At 51.9% G+C, this 26,310-nt stretch overlaps 1 protein-coding gene across 1 annotated transcript in view; it reads right to left on the bottom strand.

The window, feature by feature from the left end:
* GABBR2 (gamma-aminobutyric acid type B receptor subunit 2) overlaps positions 1-26,310 on the bottom strand; it is a 358,625-nt gene that overhangs the window by 7,208 nt on the left and 325,107 nt on the right. The window contains exons 14-17 of the mRNA XM_061132246.1: positions 6,697-6,807; positions 3,775-3,999; positions 1,735-1,917; positions 1,229-1,358 (exon numbers count right to left, since the gene is read on the bottom strand). Of these exons, the coding sequence (XP_060988229.1) occupies positions 1,229-1,358; positions 1,735-1,917; positions 3,775-3,999; positions 6,697-6,807 (649 nt within the window). The remainder of the gene's footprint in view (positions 1-1,228; positions 1,359-1,734; positions 1,918-3,774; positions 4,000-6,696; positions 6,808-26,310) is intronic.

Here is a 26,310-nt window from a genome sequence, read left to right on the forward strand (position 1 = left end):
ACATACATGTGTGTACATTTGTGTATATCTTAATTCTGGTCTTCATTGGACTTTTCTTCGAGATCTTTCCATATCTGCACAAATAGATATTTGCTGTTTGGTTGCTGAGTCATATCTGACTCTGCAACACCATGGACTATAGGCTGCCAGGCTCCTCTGTCCATGGGATTCTCCAGGCAAGAATACTCGAGTGGGTTGCTCTTTCCTTTTCAGGGGATCTTCCTGACCCAGGGATCAAACCCACTTCTTCTGCATTGGCAGGCAGATTCTTTACCACTGAGCCACCTGGGAAGCCCTGCACAAATAGATACACCTCACTCTGTAACAGCTGTATCATGGGCCTTGTTGGGGCTGTATCATAGTAAGACCACCCCAAATGACAGGCAGGGAAGTTAATTCCAGCTTTTCTCACCTAGCAGGTAGTGTTACAATAAGCACTGTGTGTCTACACCTTTGACCATGTGCAACTGTTTCCAAGTGGCAGCCTCTTGCTAGGGGAGTTGCTAGTGAATGAGCTTAACACCTGACATTTAGACAGCGCCAGACCAACTTCCCGAACACTGCAGGAAAATGTCCATTTCTGTATGCTCTTAGCAACAGTGGTGCCCTTTTAAAAGATTTTGCCTAAATGTAGGCAAAAAATGGACTGTTGTTCTTCAAGTGGTTGGTGGGATTGAGCATCATGTCATTTTACAGACTATCCCTTTCCTGTACATAGATGAGGTGTGTTTGAAACTGTAACGCTGGGAGAAGTCTGAGTACCTTATTCACTAAGAACAGTGTGCCCCCGAGACAAGTGCTCCGGCCTGGTGCACTGGGAAGACCCAGAGGAATCGGGTGGAGAGGGAGGTGGGAGGGGGGATCGGGATTGGGAATACATGTAAATCCATGGCTGATTCATATCAATGTATGACAAAACCCACTGGAAAAAAATAATAATAAAAAAAAAAAAATTTAAAAAAAAAAAAAAGAACAGTGTGCCCCTAGTCAGAACACCGGGAATACCAGCAGTGCTGTGGACACGTGGAGCTGAAGCCTGGGGGACTGAGGAACAGAAGCGCTGTGTGTAGGTGGGTCCCCAGGTGGGGCTCCAGACACTGAACTGTGCTCAAAAGTCGTGGGTTTCAGACCCACTTGTGGGGCTTCAGGCCTGCCCTGCACCGCCCCTCTGCGCCTCAGCGTCCTCAGCTGTAAAACACCTCGTACCCAGAGTCCCGCCGCCTCCTACCTGTGCTCTCGGTGAAGTTCCCCAGGCTGAGGATGTCGTTGAGCTCTTGGTAGTGGTTCTGTTTAATGTAGGTGGTCTTTTCTGGCGTGTCCTGCAGCTGCATGGTGACCTCCTCCAAGTCTTTGTCCAGCTAGAAGACACAGGCTCCAGCTGAGTGAGAGCTCCTGCCCTGGCCCCAAGTAGGAAACTCCGTTTTCCCAACTCATTGCTCTAATCTGGGGGCTCACAAATCTCTTAAGAACTCCTGTTAAAGAATGTCTTGAGTCGGGCATCACTGGACCCCATAGCCTGGGCCAGGTGGGCAATAAACTCCTGTCAGATTCTGTGTAGTTTCTGTTCCCCCAGTTCTTGCTGCAGCCACAGTGACAGGAGATGGGGCTGCAGCATCACGACGTGGTGATGCTCTGGGGGATGTGGGGGGAAGCGGCAGCCCGGGGAGTCCCTGCCCGAGGCAGAAGGGCCCGGGTGGGAGGACGGGGCCCTGAGACCCGCCCTGTGGGAGGTACCTCTGTGATCTTCATGCGCAGGCGATGGTTTTCTGACTGCAGGCCCTCCAGGCGGGATGTGCTTGCTTGGTTCACGCTGGTGACTGAGGTGGAGGTTTTAGAATCTTCTTTCTTCTGATTCTGAGTGAACTGGAATCGTCTGTTCTGAGTGGCTGCGTCTGGGTTTGTTCTCAGAGTGATGAGCTGCAAGGACAGAGGAGGGCTGAAAACAGGACTCTGGGGTCTACACTCCCCCCTGTCCCTCCAGCTGCTTCCAGGGGCCCTGTCCAGAGGCAGCAGGGGACCCTAGGGACCACGCAGCCTGGGCGTCGGGAGCCCAGGCTCAGCCTTTCTCTGTCCTTTTGTCTGGTGTGTGCCCTTGGGCAGGCCCTTCCTCTTGCTAAGTCTTGGGTTTTTTCCTTGCTCCTAGATGTCTGGTCTCCTGACCCTGATTCCATGAGAATCCCAGCCATCCTGCAGAGCCCACCCAATGCCCCTTAGCCTCACTCCAACTGAGCCTCATTCCACCTTAGGCCTTACTCCACACAGAAAATAAAAACAGCTGTAGGCGACAGCTGTGAAGACAGTGCGCAGGCTTGTGCTTTTGTCAGAACCAAGGCCACAGCCTCTGTTCGCCAGGACCTCATGGTTCAGAGGCAAGGAGCAGGGATGGAGAAGGGATCTTCCCCAGGCCAGAGTGCTCACCATGCTGCTCTGGGCCTGGGCTCAGATCCAGGGAGGGTCTGTGCAAGGATGGTGAGGATGAAGGAAGTCTGGGGAGAAGGGATGGCATGTGTGAGCATGGGAGGGCTGGGGCTCAGGCGCTTATAGAGAAGGGCGGCTGTGTGGGGACAGGGCTCTCTGGGAGAGACAAGGAGATCGATGGTCCTGGAAGGCAGGCCCGTGGTGGGGACCCAGTCCTGGAGCCAGGAGCGCAGTGAAGAGCTAGAGAGGGTGAAAAAGCAGAGTGACCCGATAAGAGCTGGGCTTAGACTCATCTGGCATCTTCCACAGGGTGGAGAGGAAGTCAGCATGCAGGCAAAGAAGCTGTGGCATTAACCTGGAGCCTGGGAACGTGTTGCCAGCTAAAGGAAGGAGTGTGTGCCAGAGGCCTTCTGGAACAGAGCCGACGCTGCCTACGCTCGAGGCTGCAGGAGCTGGGGGACCCCCAGTGGTCTCCCTCCCCCTTTTCTAAGGCAGATACTCCCTAACTCGGGTCAGTGGCTTCTCAACTGTTTCTGTGTCCTGCTCCTCCTCTTACTCTTTTTTTTTTTTTTTTTTTCCTCTTACTCTTGAAGGTCAGGTTTCCCTCTACACAGATCAGCCTCCTGCAGGGGTCAAGGCCTCTGGGTCACCTGCCCACTGCTGGATAGGATAATGTTTGGGAAATACCTCTCAGGTCAGCCCTTCAGATGAATGAAAAATATAAGTGGTTATTAAAAATGCTTACTCCTTTTGACCCACTGACTACTTTTGACCCACAGAAGTACTACTTCTGTGACTCCACCTTAAGGTTATAATTAGAAATAAGGAAAATATATTATGGAGGAAAAAAAGTTCATTTATAATATAAAAATCTGGAAGGAACTGTAATACTCACCAATAAGGGAGTATTATTTACTCACTTGTGGATGAGTCAGTTATGGAACTTGCCCTCCATGATGATCATAAAATGTGGGCCAGTACAAAGGGCAGAAGTTAAAAAGGCAAACCACAAAGTGTATGGTAATTGTAGCTATATCTGAGAAAGCGTCACTGCCTAAATCATTTAAAAAAAAAAAAAAAAGACTGTTAATCAGAAATACTAACAGTAAAAAAACCAAACCATAATATTACCAGTGATGATTTTTGGGCAGCAGGACTATGTAAGATTTCTGAAAAATCTGGTTTTGCTTTTCTGCATTTTCCATACTTTCTGAGATGTGAATTGTGGTCATTATTTTTTTTTTTAAGTGTATAAAACTTTCAGAACGTGGAAGAAACATAGCAATCCCCTGTGACAGAGCCAGAGGCCAGATGCCAGGGTGGGGAGGTTGGGGGTTGTCTGTGGCCGCCCCGTACCTTTGGCACAAACACCAGGCAGAGGGTGATGGTGCTGCAGAAGATGATGACTAGGGCCACGATGCAGAACTGCACGTTCGGCTGGTCCCGGGTCAGGAAGGAGACGGCCGCCCCAATGATGCACATGATGCCCACATTGTAGACGCTCATCCCGATGTACTTGCTGTCGTTGAGCGCGGGGATGCTGACATTTCGGGTCTCCCAAGCCAAGAAGCAGCCGAACAACTGGAACGGCGAACAGAGAAGGGGGTGGTTGTTAGCAAGTGGCAGCATACACGCCTGCTCTGAGAAGCTGCGGAGCCGAGGGTTTTTCTGTTACTCCTGCCTATGCTGAAGTGAGGACCAGAGAGGGGGAGGCTGGGGGATCGCTGCTGGCCAGGTCTTCTGGGTATCACAGTCTGTCCCCACTTGTGGCCCTGGGTTGAGTCCTGCCAAGGAAATGCAGAGTGGGGTGTTACACTGTCTCTTCTCCTTGACTTCCACCACTGGTTTACACACAGATTCCCAGGAGGCCACAGTGGGAAGGAGTTTCAGACAGTCTCAGCCACATCCCCCCCTTTACAGAGAGCTGGAAGGCCCAGAAAGGCCGATGGGACTTGCCCAAGGCCACAGAGCAATATGGTGACAAAAGTGGACTGTGTCTTTAGACATTCAGGCTAGTCTTTTTTTCTGTTAAACCAGGCAGAACTCATGTGTCTAGGACTTCTATTATCCTCCAATGCACCTAGCCACCCAGAGTAGTGAGACTCCATTTCCTAGCTGTCCTTGAAGCTAGATGTGGCATATGACTGGGTTCAGGACAATGCCATGGAGGTAGAAGTGGTGTGCATAAGCTCTGGGAAGTGTCTTCAGAGGAGAAGGCTGTTCCTCTTCCACCTTCTTAGTAGATGGAGTGGAATGTGATGGCAGGAGCTTGAGCAGTCATCTTAGACCATGAAGTCATCTTAGACCATTGTGTGGAAGCTATATGATAAAGGTGAGGGAGACAAGATGCAAAGGGCTCAGATTCTAGGAGCCTCCACACTAGCCCTTCTGCTTACCTGAGAGGGAAATTATTCCTAAACCCCTATTATTGTGAGTTCTCTGTCACTTGCAGTTCTGAAAAGTGAAAGAGTTAGTCACTGAGTTGTGTCTGACTCTCTGTGACCCCGTGGGCTGTAGCCTTCCAGCCTTCTTTGTCCATGGGGTTTTCCAGACAAGAATACTGGGGTGGGCTGCCATTCCCTTCTCCAGGGGATCTTCCCAATCCAGGGATCAAACCCGGGTCTCCTGCATTGCAGGCAGATTCTTTACCATTTGAGCCACCAGGGAAGCCCTCACTTGCAGCTCTATTCCTGATCAATACATTTCCAGCAGAAATGAACAGGATAGAGGTCAAATGTGATCTGAAGTAGGATGTGCTCTGAAGTATGCTCATCCCAATGTACTTGCTTTCATTGAGCATGGGATGCTGAGGTTTCAGGTCTCCCAAGCTAAGAAACAACAGAACAACTAGAACAGTGAACAGAAACGAGAGATGGTTGAGGGTGTAGCCTCCCCTCAGGGTTGTCTGAGGGGAGGGCAAGGTGCAGAGAAAGTGCAGATGGGGTGCAGATGGGGTGCTGGGCCGAACGGCGGTGTGGGTGGGAGAGCTGTCCACAGCTCTTGACTGGTGCAGGGGCCTCAGCTGGGGTCCAGCCCCTCCAGGAGGCCATCCTACAAAGTGTTCCTTTCCCCCTAGCTCTATCACTGAAGACATTTGGGCGTCCAACAGCTGCATGAGCCAGTTAACATCATCCCAAGGGCCTACACTATCTCACAGGGCTTCTATCCAGATGAAATGAGAGGATGGATGTGAAAGCATTTCATAAACTGGTATATCCATTATAAGTTAATAATTATTTTGTAATTTGTATATTTTTACAACCATAGTTGTTTTCCTCTCCTCTAGGTGTGTTATCTCACAGACTGTTTAATTGTTATTTTTAATTCCAATCAGAATGGGAACCAGAAGCCCAGGAAGCAGATACTGAGAGAGGGAAGGAAACCACACTGCTGAAAGCCGGCTTCATTCTGGCTCCTTCAGTCCTACAGCTGGGTATGGCTGTCTGCATCCCAGAGGGGAGGAAGCAGAGACCGGGCAAGTCCACAGCCCTGCCTGGGTTCTGTCGGCAATGTGCAGCAGGGCTGGGGGTGGGTGCCGGGACGCCTGCTCTCTGACAGGGTGTCTGGGTACTTCTGCCACAGAGGCAGACGGTGGCTTAACTTTGCTGTGGAAGGGTCTGAGGGTGCAGTGGCCCGTGTCCTGACCCTGAAGGTATTTAGGTGCGGGCGTGTTTTGCACAAGATGTGGAGAGAAGATTCAAGGGTCAACCCAGGATACGGTCGGGTGGAACTGCCCCTTCAAGTCCTTTCCAACCTTGAAACTCACCAAGTCGTGTGAGGTGGGCTTGGTATGTGATCTTTGTATAACAGATGAATGGAGTGGAAAGAGTATTGGGTTTGGAGGTTACCAGGTGGCCGCCAGCAAACCCTTGAACTTGTCTGAGCCTGACTTTCTGTGTCTGCAAATGGAGATGGTTCCACTTGCCTCCCACAGGATGTGAACGTGCGTTGGATGTCAACAGACTGCTGTCGGAGCAGGACTGTGGCAGCCGGGAGGCACACCCGTAGGTCTGGGGCTTATTCTGCCACCTACCACCAGCTCGATGACCTGGGGCAAACCAAGCCTCAGCGTCCTCACCAGTGAAGTGGGGATGCTGTTTGTACCTCTCTCGTATGGTTGCCATGGGACTGAACCGGTCCGTGCCGGGCACTGAGAGTGGCAAAGAGCACGTGCCTGGTCCTGGGGGTTCCGTTCACTTTTATGGTGACGGAGGCCCCGAGGAGAGGGAGCTCTGCCAGAGACGTGTCTCCCCACTGTGCCTGCAGCTCTGCACCTACCATGAGAAGCCCCTTGTAGGCGTAGACGATGCCAAGCCAGATGGTCATGTGGGTGTTCTCACAGTGCTCCAGGAGAGGCCGGATGGAGATGTCCCGTCCCGCTGGGTCCGGCTGTGCGAAGAGAAAACAGAAGCCCAGGGATGGCGCTGCACACCCTCCTGACAGCCAGGTCCCTGTTTCATGGCCCACTCCATCCCGGGAGCCACAGCCAGGGCTACCATCCAGGAGGCCTTCGGAACCCCATCTCTTGTCATCATTGGGCTCAGCCCTCAACCCGCATCGACTGCTTTCTGTTTGTTGGTTGTGATTCGCTCTACACCTCAATTATCTGAGTTTTCAATGCCTGTCCAGCTTGAATCAGAGCAAAGAGAGTAGGGACTGGGTCACGCCTGTGCCCATAGTACGTAACACAAGACCTGGCCCAGAGCAGGCATCCATCCGTAACGTTTGTTAAAAGAGTGAAAGCAAGAATGAGGCACAGAGTCAGGTCAGGAGGCTTCAGGTTTCTCTGGAATTAACTTGGGTCGTTGGAAATACAGTATCTAGTGGCTAGACCAAGCATGGGGCCTGCCAAGCCCTGTTAAGGAGATCCTCTTGCCCACTACCTCCACGGAGGAAGCGGTGGGTAGCAGCCACGTTATGTACCACACGGCGCGCTCTGGGCCAGGGCTGATTTTATAGGGAATGGGCCCCTGAACTCAGGCAGCCAATCCAGAGGCCTGTCAGAGACCTGTGCACTTTCTAGTGCAAAGTGCTCTGCCTCAGAGGGTGGTAGAGAGGATTCAACCCAGGCGTCCTTCTCTGAGGAAAGTGAACCGAGAAACTCCAGGGAGAATCAGCCAGATGGTGGTAAGAGGAGAAAAATACAACCAGAGAATGAAAAAATATAAACTCTGCATATATTTTTAGTGAGCCATTTGAGAGTTAAGCTTCAGACATCATGGCCCTTCTTCATCCCTAAATAGCATGTATTTCCTAAGAACAAAAAGATTCTCTTATATAACCACAGATGCCTACCAAATTCAGGAAATCTAATATTGATACAGTATATTATCTAATACACTACCTATTTTTAAATTTTGCTGATTGGTCCAGTAATGTCCTTTAAGGACCCAGTCAAGGACCATGTGTTACCTTTACTTATTGTGTCTGTAGTCAGCCTTGGAACCAGCCCTTTCTCTTTCAACCTCAAGACCTCAGGAAGCCTAAAAGTAAACCCACATACAACTACAATCAATTAATCTTTGACAAAGGAGGCAAAAATATAAAATAGGGAAAGACAGTCTATTCAGCAGTGGTGCTGGGAAGGTTAGCTGTATGTAAAATGATCAAGTTAGAACACACCCTCACACCATGCACACAAAAAAACCGAAATGGCTTAAGATTTAAACATAAGATAGGACACCGTAAAACTCCTCGAAGAGAGCATAGGCAAATCATTCTCTGACATAAATCACATCAATGTTTTCTTAGTCTCTCAAGGCAGTAGAAATGAAAACAAAAATAAACAAATAGGACCTAGTTAAGCTTAAAAATTTGCACAGCCAAAGAAGCTATTTTAAAAAAAAAAGCCAGGAACTTCTGTGGAGCTCCAGTGGTTAAGACTCCAGTCCCACTGCAGGGTGCAAAGGTCTGATCCTTGGTTAAGATCCTGCATGCTATGTGGTACAGGCCAAAACCCAAAGAAGCAACAACAAAAACCCCCAAACAGTCTGTGGAATGGACAAAAATATCTGCAAATGAGGCTACCAACAAGGGCTTAATATCCAAAATATATAAACAGCTCACACATACAATTCAAAAACAACAATGAAAAACCTCCAAACTGAATCAAAAAATGGGTGGAAGACTTTAAGAGACATCTCTCCAAAGAAGGCATAGAGAGGGCCAACAGGCATATGAAAAGATGCTCAACACCACTGATTATTAGAGAAATGCAAATCAGAACTACAATGTGGTGCCACCTTATACTGATCAGTATGACCATCATTAAAAAGTCTACCAATAACAAATGCTGGAGAGAGTGCAGAGAAATGGGAACCCTCCTACACTGTTGGTGGCAATGTGAGTTGGTGCAGCCACTATGGAGAACGGTATGGTGGTTCCTCAGAAAATTAAAAATACAATTACTCTCTGATCCAGCAACCCCACCCCTGAGCATGCACCTGGACAAAACTATAATTCAAAAAGATACATGTACTCATATTCACAGCAGCACTATTGACAATAGCCAAGACATGTCCAGTGCTGGGTGACTGGATAAAGAAGATACACATATACAGTGGGACAGTACTCATAAAAAAGAAGGAAATAATGCCATCTGTAGCAACACGGGTGCAACGAGAGATGTCATTCTTGGTGAAAGAAGTCAGAGAGAGACAAATACCAAGTGATATCACTTATATGTGGGATCTAAAATATGGCACAAATGAATGTATCTACAAAACAGACAGAGACCAGCATTACGGTTGCCAAGGAGGAGGGTGAGGGGGAGAGGGATGGACAGGGGGTTTAGGGCTGGGAGGTGCAAACTATTAAGTTTAGAATGGATAAACAACAAGGTCCTATTGTATAGCACAGAGAACTATATTCCAGTCTCCTAGGATAAACCATAACGGGATATAAAAAAAGTATGCATATAACTGAGTCACTTCACTCTACAACAGAGACTGGCCCAGCACTGTAAATAAACTTCAATATAAAAAAGACCTCAGTCCACGTCAGTCTTTCATGTCATTGTCATTTCTGAAGATTCCAGGTTATTTTGTAGAATGTCCTCCCATTTGGGTTTGTCTGAATGTGCTTTCATGACCAAATTCTAGTTATACATACTTGGGAGGAATTCTGGGTAAGTGATGTTCTCATCTCCTCAGTGTTTCAGATCACGGTCACTTTATGACACTTTGTCCCATTATTGGTGATGTTTGTGATCATTTGGTTGAGATGATGTCTACCAGATCTCTACACTTCAGAGGTACCTATTTCCCTCTTGTAATTAATAAATAATCTGTGGGAGATACTTTGAGACTGTGTGAGTATCCTGTTCTCCCACAAACATTAACTCAGTGGTTGCAGCTTGCATTGATAATTCCTATTTTGAGTCATATTACTTTGGTGACTGCAAAATGGTAATTTTCTAACTATCATTCCATTTAAGTACTTGGCAATATACTGTTAATAAGATATTTCCTTTCCTGCCACTCATTCATGTATATCCGTGTAGACTTACGGGATCCTTTTAGATTCAGTGTCTTATAATCCATTACTGTTATTCATTTTGTTTGAAATTTTCCAGATTTGGCCAGTAGGAAACCCCTTCATGCTGCCTCCTGTGATTTTTCAACATGTCCTCATAGTTTTTTGGGCGCACTTTCCTACTTCTAGGCACAAGATGTTCCAGGCTCTCCTTATATTCTCCTTGCTCTAGTCTTGGAATCAGCCATTTTCCTGTGGAGTTCTGGTTCTTTTTAGCAGAGAATAGTATTTAGAAACATATCTGGGTACTTGATGTGCTCACTGTTCCTGGGCTATCATTACTTCTACACCCTTTTATCTGTCTTTCTATCTGTCTATCCATCCATCCACCCACCATCACTCTAGCTATCTCTTCATCATCTATCTATAGGTATAAATAAAACCAAATACCACTGCTTCTTGCTTACTCTCCCCCATTCCATATTTGCATTTTTATTCTCCCACAGTAAGATCCCTGGTTTCTAGCAACATCAAGATAGTCACCCATTTCCTCAATTCTATAACAGACACAAAATAGTTCAAAATTGGTACATCTATACACTACCAATAACAAATTTACTATGCTGAAGGTTTCCTTGTAAATTTGTTTGTCTGTAGCACAGATCCCACTGAGGGTATCTCATCAAAGAACTGTGTTCTGGATGTTGCCTTTTAAGGCCCATAATAAAGCCCCACTTCTGAGGGTGAAAAGCAGGCAACCCCCAGGGTCAGTCACAAGGAAGAAGGGGCATGTTGGTGGGATCCAGGGATGGGAAAGGTCTTGGTCAGGTGGAGGATGGAAACCCTATTTCTCTTAGCCCTGCTCACTAGGTTTGACCTTCAAGGCATGCCATTGGGTACCCAGGGAAAGATGATGCTCTCACATGGATGCAGGAAGAGCTGGGAGGGATGGGGCCAGTGGCCTCAGGCCATTTTGTAACTAGATCATCCAGTGGCATGCTCTCAGGATGATTCCCCTTTCATTGTCCCAAGCCACAGAAAGCCTCAGCTTAGCCTCTGCAGTGGTGGCCGTGGGGAGACACCCCAGGGTGAGGTGGTCCCCAGGATCACAGTCAGAGAGGCTAGGTCTAGAGATTTCCTCTCCACTGCTGCCGACCCAGATTCCAAGAGTGGCAGAGGCTTCTTGGTGTCCTTTCAGTGTTTAATTGAGGAGACTGGGAAAGGACTTGGCCCCAAGGTCAGAGTGACCTAGTGGCACAAGTTGGTTTCTCCAGTGTCTGACAAGTAAGCAGACCTCAGAATGCAGTGAGTGGCACAGGCCCATCACAGCCTTGCGTGAACAGCAAGCCCGTTAATGATGGTTGTGTCTGTTGTTCTACAATGAAAGGTGATCATTTATGATGAACTCTTAGGTTCTGGGTAGAAAGGACTGATTCTGTCATACTCCATTGTTCAATGTAATGAACAGTCCATTCATGGGAAGCTGACAATGACTGCTTGGCTTACATACTGCCATGGACAGAGCCCCTTCCTCCCACTCTTGGTGAGACGGCTGCACAGGTTTTTTTTCTTTTCTGTTTTAATTGAACCAGAACCTTCTATACCTCCCACCACTGATATCAAACTCTCTCCTGTGTCTGCATGCTCTTCCTCAGAAGGGCAAGATCTAAAGTGAAGCATATGTCGTCTCTCCCCACGACTTGCCTGGTCCTCCTAAACTGCTTGAGTTTACTTTTGATCGGCAAACCTAGAGCTGAGCTCAGCACTTCAGGTGGTACTAAGTACCTTGCTCCAGATCCCTGTGGCTTTCTAAGTAGCTGCCTTCCACTGGTGATTCACACGTTCCTTATGGTTAGGACCCCCTAGGTGGAGACTTCCCTAGTGAAGGCTCCATGCTCCCAATGCAGGGCACCTGGGTTTGACCCCTGGTCAGGGAACTAGATCCCACCTGCCACAACTAAGAGTTCACATGCCACAGTGAAGATCAAAGATCCTGCCTGCCGCCAACTGAGACCCAGCCCAGCCAAATAAATGTCTTTTAAAAAGAGCCCATAGGTTGTTTTCATGGAACTGCAGCTAGCTCTGTCTTTTCCCTTTGGCAGCTGACATTCCAGCCTCATTACCCTTTGCCTTGTTAGTAACCTTCTCCTCATGCCCTCCATCCTGGCCTGCTCTGCCCTCTTCGAATCCTGAAATCCAAATTCTTGTATCTGGTCTTTCAGTCCCCCATCCACCCCATTAACCTCAAGCACAGCCTTACCTGCAGAGGTGTGAAGGAAGCGAAGAAACAAGGGTCTGCCTAGAGTCCGAGGGTCATGGTTGGTAGACATGGTTCTACTGCATCTCCCAGCATGCAGGCACTGACGCAGAAGTAATGTATCTGCTGGTCACCAGTGTCTCTCTCACAACAGCCCCATGTCTGCACACTGGTCACAGATCAGTGATCTGGGGGGTTTCATGAGCGATGAAGTTTATGTACTCACGGGGCTGGAGGGCAGGGAGTCTGAATACAAAGTCAGATGAGCCCTGCATTGAGTCTCGAAGCCAACTATAAGAGCCGTGCCTTCTCTGTTACGATCCATCCCGACAGTGCCTGGGGCTGGAGTTCAGAGCGCTCTGAGCAGTCACACACATTCCTGACCAGGGACGGGAGAGCAGGGGACCTGGGCCGCTGCCCGAGTGCTTAGTTGGGGTCCTTGGCGTGCACCGAAGTGCCGCTAGAGGGCACCAGAGAACCGCGTGGGGGGGTCCGCCCTGCTGAGGCCCACCCTCTGCTGGGCGGACAGAGCTACTCCTGAGGCTCCGGGGGGCCACAAGTGGTGAGCTGTCAGCAGCATCCTGTGCTATTCGAGAAGGCACTCACCTGGCCTTAAATGAGGCCAGACTTCAGGCACATTGGAGGAGCTACCCCTCTACCCCGCCCCCCTTTGGGGCAGTGGGTGAAGCAGAGTTGGGGGGATATGGGGGGATACTGGGGAAGGAGGGGTCAGAGGGCACTCCCCCTGCTTCTAGTGGGCTGGCCATGCAGGCCAGCGTCAGGGAGCACAGGGCATTGACCCCTGGGATCTGATGTCCGGGCTTGAGCCAGGATTTCAGGCCCACTTCTCTGTACAGTTGTGGACGTATTATTTCCACTGGCCTAAGACTGTTTCCCTTTCCCCAGATGACTGGCCTACAGGAACTTTCAGCTTGCTTTTTCCTCTCTTTTCATTTTCCTTCCTTGTTGTTCACCTGGGCAATTTCCTAAGTAATCATTTATTCATTCGTTGCATAACTGTTAAGTACTACACTGCCATCTTCCAGGTAGCTGTTCTGGGCATGGGGAAGGCAGGACTGATGAGAGCCGTGTCCTCAGGGGGCCTCCACTCTAGTAAGATCAGGACAGTTTCATGAGAGATGACCTCAGAGGGGAATGGGCTGGCCTCAGCCAGTAATAGCTGCCTTGTCATGAGTGACAGGTGTGCCAGTTGTGAGCCTTGAGCTCTATACGTGTTGCTGAAGGTGCACAAGAACCTTACAAGGTGTTAGTCGTTTTACATGAGGAAACAGGCACCAGGAGGTTACAAAACTTGCCCTAAATCTCCAGCTGTTAAGTGTCAGAGCTGAGATTCAAACCCAGGTTTGTCTGACTTCCAAACCAGTGTTTATGCTTTCCTCTCTGTGTGTGCCCCCTGACCGGCCCCGCCTCAGATTCCAAGGAGACAGTGGGTCTAAACCTGCTCTCAGGGAGAAACGGCTTAATTGCTCACCATTCAACAGGGGCCTCCCTGAAGCCCCCGGAGCTCTGGGAAGGCTGTGCTCTGGTGCTGCGAGAAATCAAGCTGATAAAGTGCTCTTTCTGCCTAACGGGGCGCAGTGCCCAGCAGAGCGGCCATGCCTGTCTGTGACGGCCGGAGGCTGCACGCGCTCACACCTGACTCTTGGTCCGGCCGCTGCTCAGCAGGAGGCAGGCAGACGTGGCCCGGGAAAGCCTCCCCCATCTGTGCAGTGAAAGGAGAGCAGCTGGCCTGAGAGTCCCTCTGCATGATGCAATTGTTCACAATGTAGGTCAGTGGCCCCTGCAAACATCCGGCTCTGTCAGGCCGCACAAGTGGAGCAGCAAGGGTCTGAGCATGGCTTGCAACCTGGAGGCCTGAAAGGTCAAAGAGCTGCGTCCTGCTCTAGACTCACCGGGTGACCTTGGGCAAGTCCTCGCCTTTTTCTTGACCTCAGCTTTCCATCTGCGAATGAGCCCAGGGGTTAATTTGAGTACAGTTAATGTAAGCCTGGGTAACTGAGAGATGACGCTGTTTGTATCACATCTCACAAGTGTGTTTGTCCTGCATCCACTCACTCAGAATCGATTTGGCCAGTGGTTCCGTGCCTGCTGCGTACCGCACGCTGCCCTGGATGCCGGGGCCTGGCTGCATGAGGATGGGGAAGGCAGGACTGATGAGAGCCGTGTCCTCAGGGGGCTTCCACTCTAGTAAGATCAGGACATAAGGATGTCCTGATATATATAAGGATGCTTGTCTTCTTGGAGCGTGCACCCCGGGGAGGGTGCAGCAGTGTGATGAACCGCAGGCCACAGGTACAAGTAGAGGGGTGAGAAGTGTTCCTAAAGGGAACACAAGGCTCTGGTGCTACCAGCCAGAGGACCCACTTCAGATCAGGTTGTTTAGTGGTTAGGTTATTTATGACGATATTTAGTCTGAGACCTTAATGGTGGAAAGACCAGTCAAGTGAAGCCCTTGGGGGAGCGCATCCCTGGGAAAGGGAACAGCAAGGACCTGAAATGGCAGAGACTTTGGCACATTTTAGGAACCAAAAGGAGGCCGGTGTGGCTGGAGTGTAGTAAGTGAGGGGCCAGCATTGCTCCTCACTCCTTATATAATGTGCACACAAACCACCCCCGGGGCTTGTTAAAGTGCAGACGGCTCAGTAGGTCTGGGCGGCGTGAATCTCAGTAGCTCCCAGGGATGCCTGATGCTGCTGGTCCAGGACTGGCCTTTGGGCAGCAAGGCCTCGAAGGATCTTAAGCAACAGGATGACATCTGGTCCTCAGCTTAGCAGGCCTGTGGTTAAGAATGCAGACTTCTTGAAAAGGGAACCCTCCTACACTGTTGGTGGGAATGTGAGTGGGTACAGCCGCTGTGGAGAACAGTGTGGAGGCTCCTCAGAAAACTAAAAACAGAATTACCACATGATCCAGCAATCCCTCTCCTGTCCTGATACCCGGACAAAAGTACAATTCAAAAAGATACGTGCACCCCTATGATCAAAGCAGCACTCTTCACAATAGCCAAGACATGGAGCTACCCAAATGTCCGCTGACAGATGAATGGAGAAGGATGTGGGACATATATATACAGTGAGTAATGAACAGATAGAGAAGAATGTGGTACGCATATATACAGTGAGTACCACTCAGCCGTAAAAAAGGAAACAATGCCATTTGCAGCAACGTGGATGCAACTAGAGATTATCATACCAAGTGAAGTGAGTCAGAAAGACAAATGACACCTGATATCACTTACATGTGGAATCTAAAGTACCGCACAAAGGAACCCATCCATGAAACAGAGAGACAGACGGACGGAGAGGACAGACAGGTGGTTGCCACGGGGGGGAGGGGGTCGATGGAAGGACCGAGCGGGTGGTCGGGGTTAGCAGATAGAAGCTTTAATATATCGGATGGATGAACAACAAGGCCCTACTATATAGCACAGGGAACTATACTCAATATCCTGTGATGAACCACAGTGGAAAAGAATATATAAAAATGTATATATACATGTGACTGAATCACTTTGCTGTCAGCAGTAATTAACACAACATTATAAATCAAATATAATTCAGTTGAAAAGTGCAGACTCCTTCTGTCACTCACACGCCTCTGAGACAGAGTGACAGGTAAGCACAGGGGCAGACTTGTCATCACACGTCTGCGTGTTCAGACCCTGGGTGGGGGGTGAGGAGCCTGGTGGGGGCATGGAGGGCGCCATGTGCGTCCCCTGTGATTGTGGGGCCCTTGGCTACGATCTCAGACCTTTCAGGCTGCCTCTGCTGTAGGTAGCTCAGCTTCCCAAGCCCCACCTGGCCAGAGCTTCTATAAAGGAGGGGGTTCCTTCCACCTTTTGACCAGCTCCCAGAAGCTGGCTTTTGGTCTCTTTTTTAAATTTTAATTTCAAAGCTGACTTTTGAAATAGATGGTAAAATTGGTAGGTTTCTCCCTTGGACGTGTGTGTATAAATGTGAGTTTGAGAGTGTGTGGCAGGGAGAGGTGGGAGCATGTCTGATGTTTCTGGGCTGCATTTCCGTCTCGAGATGCTTCTCTTGTCCTGGGAAGGCATGTGAGTCAGCACTGCCTCTTTTAGGGGAAGAGTGTGGGGTGGGGCGGGGGTCCCACCAAGGAAGCCAAGGCAGGGAGACAGCGGCCACTGGGCTCAGATCCCAAGTCCATCCCTCGCCAGCTGTGTGACCGTGAACACGTCCCTAAGCCTTTCTGAGCCGTGATTTCCTCATCTGCGACCTCCCAGGTTTGGCACAGTGATCAAAAGTGGTAACTAGCATGTTTAGCAGGCTTTTGAAACTGGAAAGCCTGCTCCTTATGTGTAAACCATCATCATTATCTCCCACTGCAGAGAGCCGCAGAGCGCTGGAGCCAGGAGGAAACTTCCAGACTTCTCCGGGGCCGGCTGCTTATCTCAGCAGCAGCAGCCCCACATCTCCGAGGCAGCAAAGCTCTAAGCTGTCACTTCAAGGTAAGATTTTCTTTTTAGACTGTTTGATCATGAGTTTAGGTGGATTTTTTTCAGAATCCCAGACCCAGAAGGGACCTGTGAGATCACCCTCAAGGGTTTCTCTCTGGGGGCACTTCCGGCAATTATTTCCACGTGATTCTTTGTCGGGAGGGACCGTCCTGCTCAGTGCAGAGCACTCAGAAGCTCTGGTCTCTCGGCACTGAACGCCAGGAACGTCCTCTGGTCACCATGGCAGCCAGAATCTCCCTCCCCAGGCTTCCTCACTTTTAAAACACTTAAGGGATTATGTTCTAGTCTGATTCTTCTTTTTACAGATAGGGAAACAGGCCCAGAAAAGGACTCCTGGCAGGGGGGTGACTGACTGGGGACACAGGCGCAGGTGTGTCCTGACCCTGATCCCGTGCCCTTTGCTGCGCAGCCTCGGGGCTGCCCCCCGGCCAGCGTTCGCCGGAATGTACCGTTCCCAGGCGCCAGTCGTGGCCAGGTCAGCCCCCGGAGCTGGCCTGAGGGCCGGCCTCTGGCTTGTGGACTTACCCAGCCTGCTGGTACCGGGCACCCTCGCTCAGGCGTGCCGGGGCCCGGAGCAGCTCGCCCTGTCCTCCCTGGCCCCACTGCCTGCAGCCCTGCTGTGTGGAGGGGAGATGAAGGCGGGGAGGTGGCTTGAGCCTGGGCTCAGCATTCGAATCCCTGCCTGGTCCTGTTCAGAGAGGCGTCCTGAGTTTGACCTTGGGATCTAACAGGAAATTCTGTGGTTGTGTCAGGGTCATAGCGGAGGTGAGAATGATCTTGGGGGAAGTTAAGGGCTGACAAGTGTGATAATAGGTCCTAACATCTCTAGCCTGTCACAGCTCATACACGCATTCATATTAAGGTCTCTCTTTGATTTTGACCTCAGGAGCCAGGAATTTTATACCCATGTTACAGGTGAGGACACGGAGGCTCAAAGAAGACGAGAGACTTGCTTATGGTGACAGAGCAAGTCAGAGGCAAAGCCAAGCCAGACCTCTGTCCTACAGAGCAAGTGGGGGCAGCTCAGCGTCTGTGGCTGGCTTCTGGTCCCCTTCCTGCGGATACAGGCCAGCTTCTGGTCCCCTTCCCGTGGATACAGGCCAGCGGGGGTGCCCTGCTCGCTGTAGGCCTTTGTCTGAGGCCTCTGGGGCAAGCTCAGAGCAGAACTCCCAAGAGTTGCTGCTGAATGCAAAGCCAAGCGGTGCTTGACAGGGTTGGGGGCTCCCCCAAGGCACTCTGCCAATGGGTAATGGTGCCGCTGCTCCGCCTGACTTCACGGTCTGCGGCGCCCTCCCGGCACAGGGGCAGGGCGTCACACACTGTTCAGCGGGCCCGGCTGTGCTGGGCAGTGAGAGACCAGGGCCCACACTGGCACTTCTGCAGAAGAGATGATGACCCAGTGCTGGGGACGGGGAGGGGCCAGCACTGCCCAGGAGAGAGTCACCAGGCCACGGCAGGGCCCTGGCTGGGCAGCCCTCCTCCGCCCGGGAGCAGAGGGCCACTCGTGCCCCTCAGGCATGTGCAGGGCAGCGGGTGTGTGGAACTTCACCTCGACAGCATTTAGCGTTGTCAGATTTCATAGTCAGTGTTTAAACCTCAGGTGATGCCACGCAGCACCCAGATTTCTGGCCTCTTTTGGAAATGAGGACTCAGCGGCGCAGGACCGTGCACGCGTCACTGCTCCTGAGCTGGGCCCATCTCCGCCCTCCCGTATCCTGGCCAGCGCGGCTCCAGTGTTCGTTACAGAATCAAATGCTTGGAAGGGCTTATGATTCTAAGAGCATGTTTGAAGCAAGTGTGACAGCTGTCCTTTCTTAAGTTGGTAAAAGAACTGGAGAGAGAGAGGTGGCTGAAAGCAATGGATGTGGGTGAGGACAGGCGGACTTCACCGTTGGAGAAATCACCGCTGTCTCAGCAGCTGGAGGAGGATTCCCTTTGGGGGAGCAGTGACTTTGGTGGAAAGCGCTGGCTCTGGGAAGGTGAGCGCCACGGGCACCACGCGTTCAGAGGAGGCCAGATGCACCGCGGGAGCCAAGAAAGAGACTGGCTTGTTTCTGGGAGAGAGGACCGAGGAGGCAGGCAGCTGATCCGCCGTGTTCCTCCCCCGCAGGCTTGTGCAGCTTTAGGGAGTTCTACTAAAATGCAGGACATGTTTGGTTGGTGAGAGAGGAATGCTGAGGAACCTGGCAGAAAGGCCTGAGACTTGTCCCGGGTTCTGTGGGATGGAAGAGGGATGGCATCCATGACCTAGGAGCTGGACCAGGCCTACCAGAAAGGAGGGAGAGAGCCACCATCTCTGGTGGGCCTGGGATGTCCCGAGGCGTCCCCACCTTGGGGCTGGAGGCAGCTTTTCCCGGCCTGCCCTGGAATATGCGGAACATGGGGGAGCCGTTCCCATGACCTCCTGGTGTGTGTGGGGTCGGTGTTGAGCAGAAAGGTCTGCAGGCCCACTGTGGGCAGGCGAGCCCTTCCCCTCCGAGTGCCGATACTTGTGGTTCCGCAGTGGCAATGCCAGGCAGGAAGCACAGTGCCCAGCTTGGCGGCCTGGAATCTGGCATGCGCCCATGTTCAGCGGGACCGGGACGCCGAGACCGTCATGCTCTAGCCTGCGGGGGCCCCTGTGTTTCCCAGGGGGCGCGTGAGGACCATGTGTGCCCACATGCCCTCCACCCTGAGAGCACAGCCTGCTTCCTGTGGTCCTGGGACCTGCCTGACCCACCACAGCTGGGCGTCTGGGCCTCGGCCAGGGGTGGGGGAGTGGGGCGGGGGTGAGCAGAGCAACGAAAGGAGAGCAGACAGCAGAAGGGAGCCCCGTGTCCCTCAGATACTGATGCGGGACAGTGAGGCTCTGCGAAGCTATAACCTAGGCCCCGAGAAGGAACAAGAGCTCCGGGAGGCACCAGCCACTGGCACCGACTGATGGGTGATGAGGGCGGGACACCCTCCCCCGCCTCCCCCGCCCCACACACACTTCCTGCTCCCTGAGGCCTCTCTCCTGTGGGTCACTCTGCTGCTCTGCCCCAGCCGGGTCCAAAGCTCCTTCCTGCTTTCTGCTTCTCAGGCGATCTGGCCCCTTTCTCTGGCCTCCAGTGGAGTTTTCCGAAAGCCTCCCTGTACCCCATCCACATTCCCTACCTCCTGCCCTGAGCAGGACTCCCCATGGACCCAGACCTCCTCGTGGCCAGAGGCAGGGACACGGGTTAGTCCTGACTCTCATTTCCAGGCCGGGTCCTCTCAGGGTTCTGTGGTCCTTTGCCCTCCTTAGCTCAGCTCCCTACTTTCACGCCCTCCATCTGCTGATCAGCCCCCACCCTATCTCCTGAGCCTTTCCCAGCCGGAACTCACCACTTGCTCCCTATGCCTTCATTCCTGTTCCTCCCGGGTTCTCTGGCTCTGAGAGCCGTCCCCGCATCCGCTCAGGTCAGACCAGGACCTGGGCCGATTCTCAGGACCTCTCGATGCTCCTGTGCCGTTTGCCTTCCCCCGTCTCCGCCTACCCTGCCCCAGCTCCTCCTCTGTGCTGCTTCCAGAGTGGTCTTCCACACAAAGTTAATGCCACGTTCAGAGAGCTTCAGTGGCTCCTCAGACCTCAGCAAAGTCACCCAGAGCCTGAACGGGCACGGTGACCCTCTGTGATCAGACCCGGCATATCTGTCCAGCCCTGACCGGTCACCCAGCCTCATCCACGGCCCAGTCCCCTGATCTCCCTCCCGGCCCTTCGCTGCCCTTCCTTCACCCCATTCCTCCGTCTCTGAAATCTTCCCAGGCCTTCTCACCCCAGGCCTGCCCCTCCAAGGCCCCTGTGCTTCCGGCCTCTCTGCGGGGCGGGCTGCGGCCTCGTGGTAGACTGGACTTCCTCCCCCCTCCCTGCCCCCATCCCCGCCACCGCTCATGCTTCCTGTCCGCTGACTCGTGCTAGCTACTCGCGGCGTGCCAGCTTCGGAGCTAAGTCCCACTTCCTCTAAACTGTCACCACGAGAGTGAACCCCAGCACACCCCCCATGTTAGGGGGTGCTGGATAGGGCTCAGAGAGGCTGAACCACGGGCTCAGGATTACACGGGCATCTGCTGACAGCTGAGGCTTGAACCTGGGTCTGCCTGACTTCCCAAACCTTCGCTTTAGACGCCAACCCAGAGCTCCCTGTAGTGATGCCTGTTACCCGTGTGCGGGTAACAGATTACAGACGTCCCAGGACGGTGTCCTCTTGTCTCGGGGTGCAGGCCTGGGGCCAGGCATCTCCAGCCACAGCAGATGGGGCCACCCAGGTCCCATGAGGATCATGTATCACAATGTGAAAAAGGATGGAAAACCCTGCCCTAAACTGGACTTGGTCTTGGCCCTTAGCTGGCCCAAGGCAGTTTGCTCACCTTGTGATTTCAGCCTGGCCTGGGAATACCTGCTTCCCTCCGACATCCTACCTCTTGGCCAGCAGCCCCCAGGCCAAAGGATCTCCATGTATGTGTAACTGTCCCTGGCCTGGGATAGGATCGGTGGCCCCAGATGTGACTGGAGCTTCCAGGGGACACTGCCCAGCTCAGCCCTTGGCCAGAGAGGCCTCTCGCCTGCCCAGCCTTCAGACCTCTCAAGCTCAGGCCTCAAATGTGAATGGAGCTTCCAGGGGACACTGCCCTGCTCAGCCCTGGCCTGGCCACACCCATGCCTTGCCACCCTCTCACAGGGGTCTGCTGTGAGCTCAGGGCACGACCTGGCTGGTGCTTCATGGAGACCCTGCTATCAAGTCAAGGCCAGCTTGGTGTGAACAGGGAGGTGACAGAACTAGGGTGCAAAGATGCTCTAAACCAGGAGGCTGGAGCACTGGGATCCTGGACAGACCTCCTCTCTCCACCGCTGCTGGGCATACCACTCAAGTTTATGCTTTTCAAGTGTCTTTAGGTCTGCCTAACCGCGCTAGGAGTTTAGCTTCATTGCTATTTTGCATAGATCTTGAGCCCAGGAACAGACTTACTCACCCAAGGTCACACAGCAAGAAACCCGAGGAGCTGGCGCTTGACCCCAGGGTCCTCTGTTGTCTGTAAGCCTCCCTGGGAACTCTGGCTAATTGTGGGAGTCCCAGCTCCCAAAGGAAGGTGGCTGCCTGGACAAGCCTCCGGGGTCCCCTCTCCCGTGCCCTCCTGCATCTCAGGGTTTACAGTTGGCCAGTAGCTAAAGGCAGCCACCTGCCTTGCCTCTGAGCGAGGTTCTGGCCCGGGGCGGTCACATGCTCATTCCACGCCCCAGATCCTCCTTTGGGACATGCTGGAGTCACCTGCTTTGTGAGTGGTTCTGAGCATCGAGCAAGAGCATTGAGACCAAGGGCCACGAAGCAGAGACGCACCCCCTCGTTCCCGCGTCTGTTTCATCTGCCTGTCGCCGTTCAAGGAGGCAAGCGTACTGGGAGCCCGACAAGGTGGCAGAGATTGCTTCATTAGAGGAGGGGATCCCTGGGCAGCAGCGGGGTGGGGGCGTGTGCACGACCCTCTTCCCTCTGCAGGGGCTCCTTTCCTGGGGCAGGCTCCTCTTCCCGGTCAGTGCTTCCTCCTCCGCAGCAGTGTGGGGTTTCCGAGGGGAGCAGGATGCTCCAGTTCACTGCAACCATAAAGCTGTTGTGTGTCTTTCACACCCCAAAGCAACAAATGGAAGTCTTCTGAGGTCAGCCATTCTGGTTTGTAATCACACAACTTCTGGGCTCAGACGCACTCAAGCGTCTTCTTTTGCCTCCTCCCGGTAGTGTGCCGTCCCTGCCAAAAACTCGTCCAACCTTTCTTTGCACAACTCTGGTGATGAGACACTACCCTCTCCAGAAGCCCGGTGAATTTCTGGATGGGGCAGACGGAAAGGTGGGTGTTCTTCCTCATCCTGAGCTGAGGCCTGTGTCCCCAGAAGTGGCCCCGCTGACCTTGGCTCTTCCCTCCGGGGCCCTGCAGGTCCTGCCTCCTGTCTGGGACCCGGGACAGCCCTCTGAAGTGCAGTGACGGCGACAGTGTCCCTCTGAGCCTCCTCTTGGCCAGGCTGACATCAGCCTTTTCTGTGCGGCGGAACAGTTTTTTGTTCTTTGCCTGTTCTGGCCGCTCTTCATCTTGTCACCGTCTCCACAGGGTCCAGGGCCCAGATAAGACACAAGACCCCAGGAGGGTCTTAGAGGGTGAGCCTGCTGCCCCCTCCCCATGCCCAGGGCCCGACGCACCGGGGGCTGCCTTTGAGCTGGCGCTGGTTATTCTGCAGCCAGGCGTCACCGTGAAGCTGACGGCCCACACTGTCAGTGTCCGCGTTCGGGGGCCTGCTGGTGCTTGGAGCAGCCACGTGCACCCCGCCCCTGCCCCGGTGCTCCTTAGAGACCTGCGGAACCCTGGAGCACATGGAGAGGCACCCCGGGAGTGTTCCCGGCCGTCCGGCAGGAACATGCCGGTGGCCTCCTCACTCCTCAGGGCGTTCCAGGGTCACGTCTTCCACGCGGGGTGTGCTTCCTGGTGTGCCGTTCCAAAAAAGAGGCCACCAAAGGCTACTCATAAGTGGCCTCAATGATCTCACTGAAAAATAGTTTCAAAGACTCAAACAAGAGGAGGAGTGGGCGGTCCAGAGGTGAAGTGGACTTGGGGGAATAAGAACAGCAATGTCGATTTAAAGAAGGTTGATGTCATAAGTTTTTCCTATGAACTGACGAGTGTGATGTGGCTTTGGCAGAGCACAAAGTAAGCGTATGCGCACTTCTAACTTTGACTTAGCATCTTTCACACACATAATTCCGTGTGCCCCTCTAACACCGCGATGTGAGGCAGGACGGGCCGTGGGATGAAGGGCTGGCAGAGGCTACAGCTCCCCAGACACCCCACCTGCAGGCCCATGGTTCTCAGCCCCTGTACGTTGTGGGAGTCACACGACTGATTCTGGCTGGTGGGCAGTGGGCGGACGTGACATTTGACCCTGATGGGCTGAAGCACAGAAGAGCTGTTTGCAAGACCCGTGTGCTTCCTTGTGTTGGGGTTCAGATCCTGGAGCTGTCTTATGGGAGATGGTTGCTATGGAGACCACCCAGCTCCACAGGTGGACTTTGTAGGAGTGAGGAGTAGAGCTTTGTTGCGCCCGCCTGTGAAGATTTAGGGGTTCTTTATTACTGCAGCCTCGCCCAGCCTGCCGTGACTTATATGGAAAGGCAGTTATTTGTTCTTACGTTATCGTATGTCAGGCACTGTGCTAATAAGGACTTTGCACACGTCCCCTCACACATCCCTGAAGCTGTCCCGTGAGGGAAGGGTTGTTCCTCTCTGCTCTAGGGGGAACGGAGACACAGAGGGGCAGAGCCATCTTCCCAGGGTCACAGCGCCACGGAAGTGCGGGCTCGGAACCTGCGTCTGGGTCTGTCCGCCAGGAAGACCTCGATGAGCTCTGATGAGTTGCAGAAACAGATGCTATCGTGTCCCAGCACCCCGTAGGGCTAACTGCTTCCTTGGAAGATGGAAGACTGCACAGACTGCTTTTCTCATTCAGATTTTAAGCCTGAGTAAAACCCTTGTACTGTGATTTATTATAGCAACACTGATTTTCCAATTTCAAGACCACAATGCAGCTTGAAATAAAATGGAAAGAAAATACTGAAACATTTGAAACCTTCACTTTAGATCCTTATTCTGTCTTGCTTGAACTGTTCCAGGCCTATATCATTTTCTCCTCCTTTCTCCAGTCTCCCCTCATTCCAACTGACTGCCAGAGCCACCTCTGTAAAGCCAAATCTAAGCACGCCCTCTCCGATTCAGAACCCACAGAAAGGTTCCTGGTCTCCCCCACCGGTACTCCCTAAATTACATTGCTCATATATGTGATGTAAATACGCTACATCATGCAAGTGAAAAAGGAGTTCCATGGCCAAAGAAGCTTTGGAAATGCTGATTTAAAATATTTACTATTGACTTCCCTGGTGGTCCACTGGTTAAGAATCCGCCGGCCAATACAGGGACATGGGATCGATCCCTGGTCTGGGAAGAGACCACACTCCGCAGAGCAACTGAACCTGCCCACCACGACTGTAATCCTGAAGCCCGTGCCGCCTACGGCCTGTCCTCCACAGGAGAGACGCCTTCGTAGCGGGAAACCCAATACCTCGCCTGGAGAGTAGCCCCTGTCTGCTGCCGCTGGAGAAAGCCCACATACGGCAACAAAGAGCCAGCACAGCCAGAAATAAATAAGCAAATTATTTATCGCTGGGACTCTCCTAGTGGTCCAGCGGATAAGACTGTGCTCTCAAGACAGGGGCCCCAGGTTCAATCCCTGGTCAGGAAACCAAGGTCCCACATGCTGCAACTACTGAGCCCAAGAGCCCCAGTGAAGACCTAGTACAGCCAATATGAATGTAAATTAATTAAATATTTATCATTAAGAATTAACGTTAAAAACTTCTGGTTAAAAATTGTAAACTGTAGGGCTTCACAGAGCCTTTAACATGCTAAAGCCCACTGTACTTTTCCAAGAGGCAGATTCATCATTTTTGCCATTTCTTAGACTTTTGGACCATGAAATCTCGCCAGTCCCTTTCATGTGGGGATACCTAATGGAATTAGTATTCCATGATGTACACTCAGCAAGGATGCTGGCTCTTGGGTAAAGTCTGGACTTCTCAGCTAACATTCAAGGCTTCCTGAGACCTGTTCCTAGGTCACTTTCCAGTCATCTCACAAACCTGTTCCTCCATCTACCCCAGGGTTCAACCCCTCTCATCCTCCTCCTGGAAATGTCACTACTCATCACTCAGTGTTAGGCTGTGGGACCCTCTGAGCTGTGACCGGAGAGGAAATGAGGATTGAGGAACAAAGTCAGAAGCAGCACAACATAGCTTCCGTTTGGGACAATGTTAAAAACACCCGACCAGTGACACGGCTGAGAAGAAAACAGGAATGATGACTATGAGACTAATTGAAAGCCACGTGTTTACCGAGGCTCAAAGAGTCCCTTTTAGAAGCGGGAACTGGGCCCGCATATGCCAATGAACAAGGCAGAATGGGTGCATGCTAGAAACAAAAAGCGCCAAGATGTGCTGGGCAGAACCAAAGATATTAACGTAATTAATAAAGTAATTAACATGCAAAGGAATGCAAAAGCTGCCAGGAGGCTGATAAGGGAGGGTTATTAAAGAAGAATGAGCAATGTAGCAGGGAAGAGAAATTAAGTTTTGCATTTCTTTTTTTATTATGGACCCCCCCCCAAAATACTCTATGAGTAATAAATAGGCCTTGATTTACTGCAAAAATACCCATAGGCTGGGGCCAGAATTTGCTGTTGACCCTCTCCCTGGCAAAATAAACTGACCGATCAATCACTCAGTCAGCCAGTCTCTGAGAGTATGGGGGGATCTGGATCCAGTGCTGTAGTTGGGAGCAAGGTGGTTAAAGATGTCAGATCAGAGGCCAGAGTGTCTGACCTCTAGTCCCAACCCTGCCACTTAGAAATGCTGAAACCCTGCAGCAGCTATCCAGCCTCACTGTTACCATCTGTAAAATGGGTCTAAACACAGGATCTCCTCATACAGTTGGGGATTAAATATACGGATAGGAGTAAAGCCCCCTGACCAGCACCTGGCCCAAGTGAATGACTCAGAGTCAGCGGTTGCTATTAATCACCCCATCTCCACCACCCTGCAGCAGTCTGTACAACAGAAAGTTCTCAGTTAACATATAA

This window comes from Dama dama, chromosome 29 (genome assembly GCF_033118175.1).
Source record: "Dama dama isolate Ldn47 chromosome 29, ASM3311817v1, whole genome shotgun sequence".
Taxonomy (NCBI): domain Eukaryota; kingdom Metazoa; phylum Chordata; class Mammalia; order Artiodactyla; family Cervidae; genus Dama; species Dama dama.